Source organism: Cetorhinus maximus, chromosome 4 (genome assembly GCF_964194155.1).
Source record: "Cetorhinus maximus chromosome 4, sCetMax3.hap1.1, whole genome shotgun sequence".
Taxonomy (NCBI): Eukaryota; Metazoa; Chordata; class Chondrichthyes; order Lamniformes; family Cetorhinidae; genus Cetorhinus; species Cetorhinus maximus.
This window is the reverse complement of record NC_135882.1, coordinates 179875751-179890764: the sequence shown is the minus strand read 5'-3', so window position 1 is coordinate 179890764 and position 15014 is coordinate 179875751. Positions and strand designations below refer to the sequence as shown.

The following is a 15014-nucleotide window of genomic DNA, read 5'->3' as shown; positions in this document are numbered from 1 at the left end:
CTATGATCATTCTTCCATAGAGGATCCTTTACTATGAGATCATTAATTAATCCCATCTCATTACACAAAACCAAATCCAGAATAGCCTGCTCCCTGGTTGGTTCCACAACATATTGCTCCAAGAAACAATCTCTAATACACTCTATGAACCCTCCCTCGAGGCTACCCTTGCCAATTTGATTAGACCGGTCTATATGCATATTAAAATCACCCATGATTATTGCCGTGCCTTTCATACATGCTCCCAGTATTTCCTGGTTTATACTGTGCCCTACTGCTGAACAACTGTTTGGGGACCTATAGATTACTCCCACCAGGGACTTCCTTCCCTTGATATTTCTTATTTCTACCCAGACTGACTCTATGTCTTGCTCTCCAGTGCCTATATCATTCTTCACTATAGCACTGTTCAATCATCTGTCCTGCCACTTATCTTTGTGGAGTTGTTTGCTTTTTCCTTAAGTTTGATGCTTTCCTTAACTTCTTTAGATAACCACGGATGGTGGGTCCTCCCCTTACAGGCAGGAGTTATACAGTAAATGGCAGAACCCTTAAGTGCATCGACGGGCAGAGGGATCTGGATGTACAGGTCCACAGGTCACTGAAAGTGGCAACGCAGGTGGATAAGGTAGTCAGGAAGGCATATGGCATGCTTGCCTTCATTGGCAGGGGTTTGAGTATAAAAGCTGGGAAGTCATGCTGCAGCTGTATAGAACCTTGGTTAGGCCACACTTGGAATATTGCATTGCAGTTCTGGTCGCCTCATTACCAGAAGGATATGGAGGCGTTGGAGAGGGTGCAGAGGAGGTTTACCAGGATGCTGCCTGGTCTGGAGGTTATTAGCTATGAGGAGAGGTTGGAGAAACTCGGATTGTTCTCTCTAGAGCGACGGAGATTGAGGGGCGACTTGATAGAAGTTTACAAAATTATGAGTGGCATGGACAGAGTAGATAGTCAGAAGCTTTTTCCCAGGGTGGAAGAGTCAATTACTAGGGGACATAGATTTAAGGTGAGAGGACAAAACTATAGAGGAGATGTGCGGGGCAAGTTTTTTACACAGAGGGTAGTGAGTGTCTGGAATTCGCTGCCAGAGGAGGTGGTGGAAGCAGGTACGATAGTGGTATTTAAGAGGCAGCTTGACAAATACAGGAATAGGATGGGAATAGAGGGATACGGACCCCGGAAGTGCAAAATGTTTTAGTTGACGGGCAATATGATCGGCGCAGGCTTGGAGGGCCGAAGGGCCTGTTCCTATGCTGTACTTTTCTTTGTTCTTTGCTCTTAGAATTTTTCTTTATAGTGGGAATGTACTTATTCTGAATACTCTGAAATATCCCCTTAAATGTCTGCCACTGCTTCTCCATCGATCTACCCTCTAGCCTAGTTTCCCAGTTCACTTCAACTAGCTCAGCTTTCATCCCCACATAGTTGTCCTTATTAAGTTTAAGATACTAGTCTTAGACCCACTCTTCTCCCTTTCAAACTGGATGTAAAATTCAATCATATTGTGGTCTCTGGTCCGCAGGGGTGCTTTACTCTGAGGTAAGTAATTAATCCTGTCACGTTACACAATACCAAGTCTAATATAACCTGCTCTCTGGTTGGTTCCAGAATGTGCTACTCTAAGAAACTATCTCAAATGCATTCTATGAAGTTCTCACCCTGTCTCCTCCTGCCAATCTGATTTTTCAAGTTTACATGTAGGTTAAAATCACCCATGATTATTGCCATCCCTTTATCACAAGCACACAATATTTCTTATTGTACACTTTGTCCTACATTGTGGTTACCGTTAGGGGCCCTGTAGACCACTCCCATTTCTTTCTCATACCATTCCTCATCTCCACTCAAAGCAATTCTACATCCTGATCTCCTGAACCAAGGCATCTCTAACAATTGCAGCAATGCCATCCTTGATTAACGGTGCTACCCCTCCACCTTTAACTAGCTTCCTGTTCCTCTTGAATATTATATACCTCTCAATATTCAGGACCCAATCCTTGTCATCCACATCTCAATAATGGCTATCAGGTCATATTTATTTACTTCAATGTGCACTATCAATTTGTTTACTTTGTTATGGATTTTATTTTTATTCATTCACAGGATATGAGCTTCGTTGGCTGGGCCAGCATTTATTGCCCATCCCTAATTGCCCTTGTGAAGGTGGTGGTGAGTTGCCTTCTTGAACCGCTACAGTCCATGTGGTGTAGGTACACCCACAGTGCTGTTAGGGAGGGAGTTCCAGGATTTTGACCCAGCGACAGTGAAGGAACGGCGATATATTTCCAAGTCAGGATGGTGAGTGACTTGGAGGGGAACTTCCAGGTGGTGGTGTTCCCATCTATCTGCTGCCCTCGTCCTTCTAGATGGTAGTGGTCGTGGGTTTGGAAGGTTCTGTCTAAGCAGCCTTGGTGAATTCCTGCAGTGCATCTTGTAGATGGTACACACTGCTGCTACTGGTAATGCAGAGATTATTACCTTTGAGGTTCTGCTTTTAATTTGGTACCTAGCTCCTCATACTGACTTTGCAGAACCTCTTTCCTAGTCCTGTCTATGTCGTTGGTACCTATATGGACCACGACAACTGGTTCTCCCCTCTCACAAGTTCCTCTCCAGCTCTGAGCAAATGTCCTGAATCCTGGCACCAGACAGGCAACACAGCCGTCTGGACTCTCAGTCTTCACTACAGAGAACAGTGTTAATCCCCCTCACTATACTGTCCCATACCACCGCTACATTCCTAATAGCTCCTTCCACTTGAATGGCTTCCTGTACCACGGTGCCATGGTCAGTTTGTTCATCCACCCTGCAGCCCCCACTCTCATCCACACAAACTGAGAGAGCTTCAATCCTACTGGGCAACTGCAAGGGCTGAGGGTCCTGCACTCCCGCCCTCTGGGTCCCCTTTCCTGCCTCACTCACAGTCACACCTTCCTGTCCCTGGCCACTGACCAAATCAGAAGACCCCATCCTAAGGTGTGTGAGTGCCTCCTGGTATAAAGCATCCAGGTAACGTTCCCCCTCCCTGATGTGTCGCAGTGTCCGCAGCTCGGCCTCCAGCTCAGTGACTCTGAGCTGAAGCTCCTCAAGCCACAAACACTTATTGCAGACGTGTTTTCCCTGGATCACAACGTCATCCAGGAGCTCCCACATGCTGCAGCCTTGGCACATCACCTGTCCTGCCATCCTCAATGTGTTTTAAATAATTACTTAATTATATTAATAATTTATTGATGTTGCTTTCTTAAATATTTTATTAACTTTACCGCCAATTTGTGTACTGATTTAAACCTTAGGAATAGAATAGACCTTAGCTACTTACCAGATACTCACCAAACAGCTCCTTTCCCTGCAGTAGAGCATTAACCAATTTCTACAGGGTGAGAAAGACAGAAAAAGGAAACAAACACCTCCTTCCCCCTTCCCCGAACTGCCCCACTCACCAAACTCCAAGTCTGCATTCAGTTTCCTCAGCTGCACTCGTTTGCTGTGCTACAATACCGTGGCTACAAGAGCAGGCCAGAGGCTAGGAATCCTGCAACGAGTAACTCACCTCCTGACTCCCCAAACCCTGTCCACCATCGACAAGGCACAAGTCAGGAGCGTGATGGAATACTCCCCACTTGCCTGGATGAGTGCAGCTCCCACAACACTCAAGAAGCTCAACACCATCCAGGACAAAGCAGCCCGCTTGATTGGCACCACATCCACAAACATTCACCCCCTCCACCACCGACGTACAGTAGCAGCAGTGTGTACCATCTACAAGATGCACTGTAGGAATTCACCAAGGCTCCTTAGACAGCACCTTCCAAACCCATGACCACTACCATCTAGAAGGACAAGGGCAGCAGATAGGTGGGAGCACCACCACCTGGAAGTTCCCCTCCAAGTCACTCACCATCCTGACTTGGAAATATATCGCCGTTCCTTCACTGTCACTGGGTCAAAATCCTGGAACTCCCTCCCTAACAGCACTGTGGGTGTACCTACACCACATGGACTGCAGCAGTTCAAGAAGGCAGCTCACCACCACCTTCTCAAGGGCAACTAGGAATGGGCAATAAATGCTGGGCCCAGCCAGAGAAGCCCACATCCCATGAATGAATAAAAAAAACACAGAAACCCACAGACAACAGAGATACACACACACTCACCCACATATACATGTCCACACACACCAAATGCCCACACACAGATACATACCTATACATCCACCCACACACACAGACACCCACATACCAACACACACACCAACCCAGCCACACCTACACATCCACACGCCCACAAACGCACATACACTCAAACACACGCACACACACAGACACTCAAACACACACACACACTCAAACACACGCACACACACAGACACTCAAACACATGCACACACAGCTAGTCACAGGTTAACTCTGAAGCTTTACCTAGAATCGCGACCACCACATCTGTACGCAGGATTTCGATGGAGCCTCGAGAGATGAAGTAGAGAGCTGTGAGAACATCTCCAGCATGGACCAGGGTGTCACCGGGAGGGGCGTGTGTAGTTTTAAATTTTATTGCCAGCGCTCGCAGACAACCTTTTGTGGCCCCTTTGAAAGCTTTGCAGTGTTGTAGCAGAGTCCGATTCAAGTGGAGGCAGATATCTGCCTGGAGACAATCGGGAAATCCTTTTAAAACCTGCAGTGGAGCAGGGAAAACACAGAGTGTGAGTGTACCTCTCAGAGAGAGGGAGAGAGAGAGAGGGAGAGAGGGAAAGGGAGAGGGAGAGAGGGAGAGGGAGGGAGAGACGGAGAGAGGGAGAGGGAGAGAGGGAGAGGGAGAGAAAGAGGGAGTGAGAGAGACGGAGAGAGGGAGAGAAAGAGGGAGAGAAAGAGGGAAAGAGGGAGAGGGAGAGAAGGGGGGTGAGAGGGAGAGGGAGAGAGGGAGAGGGAGTGAGAGCGATGGAGAGAGGGAGAGAAAGCGAGAGGGGGGAAGAGGGAGAGACAGGGGGGAGAAAAAAAAGGGAAGAGAGAGAGAAAGAGAGAGAGAGGGAGAGAGATAGGGAGAGGGAGAGAAGGGGGGAGAATAAGAGGGGGAGATAGCAGGAGAGAGAGAGAAATGGGGGGGCAGAGAGGGAGGAGAGATGGGGGAGAGGTAGAGAGAGGTGGAGATATAAAGGAAGGGACAGAGAGATAGAGGACAGGAGAGAGAAGGGAAGAGAGAAAAGAATGAGACAGAAAGATAGGATGAGGTGCTGGATGGAGAATATTAAAACATTGAACATTTTGTTTTCTCTCTGATCCTAGAAGAGAGTGTCTGATTGTTGGAACTTGGAGTCAGAACAGGAGAGAGATTTATCTGGTAACCAGGGTGACTGGGTGAAAAAGACTGAGGTCAATCTCGTTCAGCTTCTCCATCCTGACAGTCACATGACCCAATCATGGACATATCGACCAATCACAGTGATCAATCGCTTATCAATGGGTCTCCAACAAACCCAGACATGGGGTGTGGAAAATCCCCAGTGGGGGAGAGATTTGGGAACCATATGTCCAAGGATCATCCTGAGCCCACTCCACCCAGCATTACCTCCACTCCCCAATTACTCCACCCAGCATTACCTCCACTCCCCAATTACTCCACCCAGCATTACCTCCGTTCCCCAATTACTCCACCCAGCATTACCTCCACTCCCCAATTACTCCACCCAGCATTACCTCCACTCCCCAATTACTCCACCCAGCATTACCTCCACTCCCCAATTACTCCACCCAGCATTACCTCCACTCCCCAATTACTCCACCCAGCATTACCTCCACTCCCCAATTACTCCACCCAGCATTACCTCCGCTCCCCAATTACTCCACCCAGCATTACCTCCACTCCCCAATTACTCCACCCAGCATTACCTCCGCTCCCCAATTACTCCGCCCAACATTACCTCCACTCCCCAATTACTCCACCCAGCCTTCCCTCCAGTCCCCAATTACTCCACCCAGCATTACCTCCGTTCCCCAATTACTCCACCCAGCATTACCTCCACTCCCCAATTACTCCACCCAGCACTACCTCCACTCCCCAATTACTCCACCCAGCATTACCTCCACTCCCCAATTACTCCACCCAGCATTACCTCCACTCCCCAATTACTCCACCCAGCATTACCTCCACTCCCCAATTACTCCACCCAGCATTACCTCCACTCTCCAATTACTCCACCCAGCATTACCTCCGCTCCCCAATTACTCCACCCAGCATTACCTCCGCTCCCCAATTACTCCACCCAGCATTACCTCCGCTCCCCAATTACTCCACCCAGCATTACCTCCGCTCCCCAATTACTGCACCCAGCATTACCTCCGCTCCCCAATTACTCCAACCAGCATTACCTCCGCTCTCCAATTACTCCACCCAGCATTACCTCCACTCCCCAATTACACCACCCAGCATTACCTCCGCTCCACAATTAGTCCGCCCAGCATTACCTCCACTCCCCAATTACTCCGCCCAGCATTACCTCCGTTCCCCAATTACTCCACCCAGCATTACCTCCACTCCCCAATTACTCCACCCAGCATTACCTCCATTCCCCAATTACTCCACCCAGCATTACCTCCACTCCCCAATTACTCCATCCAGCATTACCTCCACTCCCCAATTACTCCACCCAGCATTACCTCCACTCCCCAATTACTCCACCCAGCATTACCTCCACTCCCCAATTACTCCACCCAGCATTACCTCCACTCCCCAATTACTCCACCCAGCATTACCTCCACTCTCCAATTACTCCACCCAGCATTACCTCCGCTCCCCAATTACTCCACCCAGCATTACCTCCGCTCCCCAATTACTCCACCCAGCATTACCTCCGCTCCCCAATTACTCCACCCAGCATTACCTCCGCTCCCCAATTACTCCACCCAGCATTACCTCCGCTCCCCAATTACTCCAACCAGCATTACCTCCGCTCTCCAATTACTCCACCCAGCATTACCTCCACTCCCCAATTACACCACCCAGCATTACCTCCGCTCCACAATTAGTCCGCCCAGCATTACCTCCACTCCCCAATTACTCCGCCCAGCATTACCTCCGTTCCCCAATTACTCCACCCAGCATTACCTCCACTCCCCAATTACTCCACCCAGCATTACCTCCACTCCCCAATTACTCCACCCAGCATTACCTCCACTCCCCAATTACTCCACCCAGCATTACCTCCACTCCCCAATTACTCCACCCAGCATTACCTCCACTCCCCAATTACTCCACCCAGCATTACCTCCACTCCCCAATTACTCCACCCAGCATTACCACCACTCCCCAATTACTCCACCCTGCATTACCTCCACTCCCCAATTACTCCACCCAGCATTACCTCCGCTCCCCAATTACTCCACCCAGCATTACCTCCGCTCCCCAATTACTCCACCCAGCATTACCTCCGCTCCCCAATTACTCCACCCAGCATTACCTCCGCTCCCCAATTACTCCCCCCAGCATTACCTCCACTCCCCAATTACTCCACCCAGCATTACCTCCACTCCCCAATTACTCCACCCAGCATTACCTCCACTCCCCAATTACTCCACCCAGCATTACCTCCACTCCCCAATTACTCCACCCAGCATTACCTCCACTCCCCAATTACTCCACCCAGCATTACCACCACTCCCCAATTACTCCACCCTGCATTACCTCCACTCCCCAATTACTCCACCCAGCATTACCTCCGCTCCCCAATTACTCCACCCAGCATTACCTCCGCTCCCCAATTACTCCACCCAGCATTACCTCCACTCCCCAATTACTCCACCCAGCATTACCACCACTCCCCAATTACTCCACCCTGCATTACCTCCACTCCCCAATTACTCCACCCAGCATTACCTCCGCTCCCCAATTACTCCACCCAGCATTACCTCCGCTCCCCAATTACTCCACCCAGCATTACCTCCGCTCCCCAATTACTCCACCCAGCATTACCTCCGCTCCCCAATTACTCCCCCCAGCATTACCTCCACTCCCCAATTACTCCACCCAGCATTACCTCCACTCCCCAATTACTCCACCCAGCATTACCTCCACTCCCCAATTACTCCACCCAGCATTACCTCCACTCCCCAATTACTCCACCCAGCATTACCTCCACTCCCCAATTACTCCACCCAGCATTACCACCACTCCCCAATTACTCCACCCTGCATTACCTCCACTCCCCAATTACTCCACCCAGCATTACCTCCGCTCCCCAATTACTCCACCCAGCATTACCTCCGCTCCCCAATTACTCCACCCAGCATTACCTCCGCTCCCCAATTACTCCACCCAGCATTACCTCCGCTCCCCAATTACTCCCCCCAGCATTACCTCCACTCCCCAATTACTCCACCCAGCATTACCTCCACTCCCCAATTACTCCACCCAGCATTACCTCCACTCCCCAATCACTCCACCCAGCATTAACTCCGCTCCCCAATTACTCCACCCAGCATTACCTCCACTCCCCAATCACTCCACCCAGCATTACCTCCACTCCCCAATCACTCCACCCAGCATTAACTCCGCTCCCCAATTACTCCACCCAGCATTAACTCCACTCCCCAATTACTCCACCCAGCATTACCTCCGCTCCCCAATTACTCCACCCAGCATTACCTCCACTCCCCAATTACTCCACCCAGCATTACCTCCGCTCCCCAATTACTCCACCCAGCATTACCTCCGCTCCACAATTGCTCCGCCCAGCATTACCTCTGCTCCCCAATTACTCCACCCAGCATTACCTCCACTCCCCAATTACTCCACCCAGCATTACCTCCACTCCCCAATTACTCCACCCAGCATTACCTCCGCTCCCCAATTACTCCACCCAGCATTACCCCCGTTCCCCAATTACTCTCATATTGTGTCCAAAATGTTCAACACAACCAAATAAACCAAGAGCTCCAGCTAATGAGAAGGTCATCAAGGGTCAGTCAGTACATTGTGGTGCCGCTCGGTCTCGGACTCACTGCATTCATATCGATGCCATTAGTGTAGGACCAGGCGTGTTGGAAATACTCCTCCAGTCGCTGGCGCAATGGGTTTGGAATCTGATGGAAACGAATGAATTCCCGGACTCGGAGCATCTGCGTATGGTACCTGGCTGTGCCGGAGTATAACCGTTGGATTATCGCCGATACATTCCCAAAAATACTGGCGTACATGAGAGCTGTGGAAACAGAGATCAGTGACAGTAATTCAGGAATACAATGCTGACAGCAAACTCACACACACACACACACTTCCAGAACACACACACTGCACAGAAAGACACCGAGGCAGGGTGTGAGGATCCTTGAGAGGGTGTGGGGGAGATTTACCCGAATGTGTCCAGGGATAAGGGGCTTTTAGTTACAAGGTTGGGTTGGAGAAGCTGGGGTTGTTCACCTTGGAGTGAAGGAGATTGAGGGGAGATTTGATCGAGGGGACAAGATGATGACAGGTTTAAATAAGGTAGAGAAAGAAAAGCTGTTCCCATTGGCTGATGGTACAAGGACTCGGGGGACATGTTGGATTTTGAAAGGAAATTGGACGGGAATTTGAGGGAAATAAACTTGCCGGGTTATGAGGATCGAGTGGGGGATGGGACTGACTGGATTACTCCATAGAGAACTGGCACGGACTGAATGGGCTGAATGGCCTCCTGTGCAGGAATGAGTTTAGAACCCACTGACTTCTGGAACACACTGACTATACAAACACAATTCCAGGCTCCACTGACCTTACATATCCTGGGAATGAATAAAAATATCTCAGAAAACTATTCTAGAATCAAATGAAAATCAGGTTTTGTTTATAAAGTGGTGCCAATCTGTTGTCAGATTACTGAAAACCAAAATATTCCCTGTGATACTGGAGCCAATCAGGAATGAGAGGTGATAAAAATACCCTCAGGATTTTGCTGATAATTGAGTGTAATGCAGGAAGTGTGAAAGGTTGAGAGGGACCTGATAGAGGTGTATAAGATTATGAGGAGCATAGATAGGGTGGATAGGAAGGCACTATTTCCATTAGTAGAGGTGGGTATAGATTTAAGGTAAGAGGTAGAAAGCTAAGAGGGGAGTTGCGGAGAAATATTTTCACCCAGAGGGTGGTAGGAGTCTGGAACTCTCTGCCTGAAAGGGTGGTTGAGTCAGAAACTCTTGTAACATTTTAAGAAGTATTTAGTTATTCACTTGCATTGCATTGGGGAGGTAATTGCATAGTGGTATTGTTGCTGGACTAGTAACCCAGGGACCCTGGGTTAAAATCCTCCCGTGGCAAAATGACAGAATTTAAATTCAATAAAAATCTGGAATGAAAAGTCTAATGATGACCGTGAAACCATTGTCGATTGTTGTACAAACCCACATGGTTCACTAATGTCCTTTAGGGAGGGAAATCTGTCGTCCTTACCTGGTCTGGCCCACATGTGACTCCAGACCCACAGCAACGTGGTTGATTCTGAAATGCCCTGTGAACAAGGGCAATTAGGGATGGGCAATAAATGCTGGGCCAGCCAGCGATGCCCCATAAAATCAAAAATGCGATTAGTCTTTATTGACCAGCACGGACACAATGGGCAGCATAGAAACTAGGAGCAGGAGTAGGCCATTTGGCCCTTCAAGCCTGCTCCGCCATTCATTATGATCATGGCTGATCGTCCAACTCAATAGCCTGTTCCCACTTTCTCCCCATATCCTTTGATCCCTTTCGCCCCAAAAGCTATATCTAACTCCTTCTTGAAAACATACAATGTTTTGGCCTCAACTACTTTCTGTGGTAGTGAATTCCACAGACTCACCACTCTCTGGGTGAGGAAATTTCTCCTCATCTCAGTCCTTAATGGTCTACCCCGTATCCTCAGACTGTGACCCCTGGTTCTGGACTCCCCCACCATCGGGAACATCCTTCCTGCATCTACCCTGTCTAGTCCTGTTAGAATTTTATAGGTTTCTATGAGATCCCACCTCATTCTTCTGAACTCCAGCAAATATAATCCTAACCGACTCAATCTCTCCTCATATGTCAGTCCCACCATCCCAGGAATCAGTCTGGTGAACCTTTGCTGCACTCCCTCTATAGTAAGAACATCCTTCCTCAGATCAGGAGACCAAAACTCAACACAATATTCCAGGTGTGGTCTCACAAGGTCCTGTACAATTACAGCAAGACATCCCTGTTCCTGTACTCGAATCCTCTGGCTATGAAGGCCAACAAACCATTTGCCTTCTTTACCGCCTGCTGCACCTACATGCTTACCTTCAGCGACTGGTGTACAAGGACACCCAGGTCTCGTTGCACATTCCCCTCTCTCAATTTATAGCCATTCAGATAATAATCTGCTTTCCTGTTTTTGCTACCAAAGTGGATAACCTCACATTTATCCACATTATACTGCATCTGCCATGCATTTGCCCACTCACTCAGCTTGTCCAAATCACACTGAAGCATCTCTGCATCCTCCTCACAGCTCACCCTCCCACCCAGCTTTGTGTCATCTGCAAATTTGGAGATATTGCATTTAGCTCCCTCATCTAAATCATTAAATATAAATTGTGAATAGCTGGGGTCCCAGCACAGATCCCTGCGGTACCCTACTAGTCACTGCCTGCCATTCGGAAAAAGACCTGTTTATTCCGACTCTTTGTTTCCTGTCTACCAACCAGTTTTCTATCCATCTCAATACACTGCCCCCAATCCCATGCACTTTAATTTTACACGCTAATCTCTTATGTGGGACTTTGTCGAAAGCCTTCTGAAAGTCCAAATAAACCACATCCACTGGCTCCCTCTCATCAACTCTACTAGTTACATCCTCGAAAAATTCCAGTAGATTTGTCAAGCATGATTTCCCTTTCGTAAATCCATGCTGACTCTGTCCGATTCTGCCACTGTTTTCCAATTGGCCTCCTTCTGTGCTGTAAACATCTGTGCGTGAACTGAGGAACAGGAATTTCACACCGTTGAATTATTACATTTAAAAATATTGTGATTCTGCACAGGTTAAATTGCTGGTTTGCTGCAGGCCCCAGAATGAACCAATTAGCTTGAGGTATGCTTCAAAAGCGAGATACTTACAGCCAATCAGCATTACGCAGATGGAGAAGATCTTCTCGGAGTTTGTATTGGGTGATACATTTCCAAAACCCACACTTGTCAAACTGCTGAAGGTGAAGTAAAGGGCAGTGACGTACTTATCCTTGATGCTCGGGCCCGATGAAGTGTCATTGCCACGGTAGGGTTTGTCAATCTGTTCACCGAGTGAATACAGCCAGCCAATCTTTGGCTCGAGGAAAGTTCTCTCCACATTGCCAATAGCGTACCAGATACAGGCCAGCCAATGGGCAATCAGGGCAAATGTGCACATGAGCAGGAAAAGGACAGCCGCTCCATACTCGGAGTAACGGTCAAGCTTCCGAGCTACACGGACCAAACGCAGCAGACGTGCAGTCTTCAACAGTCCAATCAGGGTGGTCGTCTGCAGGAAGAGAGAGTCAGCATTAGACAGACAGGGAACAAAGAACGGACATCAGAGCAGAGTCAGCACTAAGCTCAGTGTATCTTCCCTCACTGACCATCACACAGTCTGAAACAGCAGGCTCCAGGACACTAGGGTAGGGGGTAATATGGATAGAGGGTTGATTAGCTAACAGGAAGCAGGAAGTAGGGATAAATGGATCCATTTCAGGTTGGTAAGCTGTAACTAGTGGAGTACCACAGGGATCAGTGCTGGAGCCTCATCTATTTTACAATCTACATCAATGACTTGGGCGAAGGGACCAAATGTATGACAGCTAAATTTGCTAATGGCACCAAGATGGATAGGAAAGTTAAGTTGTCACAAGGAGATGGAGAGTCTGCAAAGGGATATGGACAGGTTAAGTGAGTGGGCAAAAAAAAATTGGCAGATGGAATATAATGTGGGAAAATGTGAACATGTCCACTTTGGCAGGAGGAATGGAAAAGCAGCAAATTATTTAAATGGAGAGGGATTGCAGAACTCGATGGTACAGAGGGATCTCTGGGATCACGAGGGGCAGGATTGTCAGCTCAACATTCTGGGATATAGAATCTTCTGGCGAGACAGGGGAGGGGGTAAAAGAGGAGGAGGTGTTGCATTGTTAGTTAAGGAGTCAGTTACTGCAGTAAGGAGAGATGATATCTTGGAGGTATCGAATGAAGCTTTGTGGGTAGAGTTTAGGAATAAAAAAGGTGCAACCACATTATTAGGTGTTTAGACCCCCAGATATTCAGTGGGAAATTAAGGAGCAAATATGTGCACAATTTGTGGAGGTGTGTAAAAACAATAACAATAGGGTAATTATATTAGGTGATTTCAACTTTCCCAACATTAATTGGGATAAACATAGCGTTAAGGGTTTGGATGGAGTGTATTTCTTGAAATGTGTACAGGAGAACTTTTTAGGTCAATATGTAGAGGGTCCAATAAGGGACGGTGCATTGCTGGACCTAATTCTGGGGAATGAAGCCGGACAGGTGGCTGAGGTGGTGGTGGGAGAGCATTTTAGTGATAGCGACCACAACATGGTACAGTTTAAAACAAAAACAGAATGACCTGGAAAAACTCAGCAGGTCTGGCAGCATCAGCGGAGAAGAAAAGAGTTGACGTTTCGAGTCCTCATGACTCTTCAGCAGAACTGAGTATAGTTAGGAGAGGGGTGAAATATAAGCTGGTTTAAGGTGGCGGGGGCGGGAGGGGTGGAGAGAAGTTGGGGGGGGCGTGGTTGTAGGGACAAGCAAGCAGTGATAGGAGCAGATAATCAAAAGATGTCATAGACAAAAGGACAAAGAGGTGTTGAAGGTGGTGATATTATCTAAGAAAATGTGCTAATTAAGAATGGATGGCAGGACACTCAAGGTACAGCTCTAGTGAGGGTGGGGTGGAAAGATTGACAAGGTATTAAAGGTATAGATTTAAAAATAATGGAAATAGGTGGGAAAAGAAAAATCTATATAAATTATTGGAAAAAACAAAAGGGAGGGGGAAGAAACGGAAAGGGGGTGGGGATGGGGGGAGGGAGTTCAAGATCTAAAGTTGTTAAATTCAATAAAACCAACCCCCCCCCAACTTCTCTCCCCGCACCACCCCCCCCCACCCCCCACCTTAAACCAGCTTATATTTCACCCCTCTCCTAACTTTACTCAGTTCTGCTGAAGGGTCATGAGGACTCGAAACGTCAACTGTGCTCTTCTCCGCCGATGCTGCCAGACCTGCTGAGTTTTTCCAGGTATTTCTGTTTCTGTTTTTGTACAGGCTCAACATGTTCCCTCTAGGGCGATAGGAAGGAGTAACAAGCCCAGAGAACCATGGATGACCAGAGATATTCAGGATACGATGAGAAGGAAAAGAGAGGCTTTTAACAGGTACAAGAGAAGCAAATCAGCGGAGGCATTAGTGGAATACAGAAAGTGCAGGGTGGAGCTTAAGAAAGCAATTAGGAGAGCAAAGAGGGGATATGAGAAAGCTCTGGCTGGTAAAAGTAGGGAAAATCTCAAGAAATTCTATAAGTATATCAATGGGAAGAGGATAACCAGGCAAAGAGTAGGGCCCATAAGGGACCAAGGGGGCAGTCTATGGGTGGAGCCAGAGGACATCGCTAGAGTGTTGAATGAATACTTCACATCCGTCTTCACCCAATAGAATGAGGATGAAGGTATCGAACTCTGTACGAGAGACTGCGAGGTTCTTAAGCAAATTGATACAATGAATGACAAGGTATTGGAGGTGTTGGCAGGCTTAAAAGTGGACAAATCTCCAGGTCCGGATGATTTATGTCCCAGACTGCTGAGGGAGGCAAGGGAGGAGATCGCAGGGGCTCTGACCCAAATTTTTAATTCCTCTCTGGCCATGGGGGAGGTGCCAGAGGACTGGAGAACAGCTAATGTGGTTCCACTATTTAAGAAGGGTTGTAGAGATAAGCCAGGGAACTACAGACCAGTGAGTTTCACGTCAGTGGTAGGGAAACTATTGGAGAAAATTCTGA

The 15014-nt window shown here is 48.1% G+C and overlaps 1 protein-coding gene across 1 annotated transcript in view; it reads right to left on the bottom strand.

Annotated features, from left to right (window-relative positions):
• The window catches only part of LOC144680072 (voltage-gated inwardly rectifying potassium channel KCNH2-like), a 156153-nt gene that overhangs the window by 26436 nt on the left and 114703 nt on the right, over positions 1-15014 (bottom strand). The window contains exons 7-9 of the mRNA XM_078541222.1: positions 12088-12487; positions 8997-9196; positions 4425-4677 (exon numbers count right to left, since the gene is read on the bottom strand). Coding sequence (XP_078397348.1) covers positions 4425-4677; positions 8997-9196; positions 12088-12487 — 853 coding nt within the window. The remainder of the gene's footprint in view (positions 1-4424; positions 4678-8996; positions 9197-12087; positions 12488-15014) is intronic.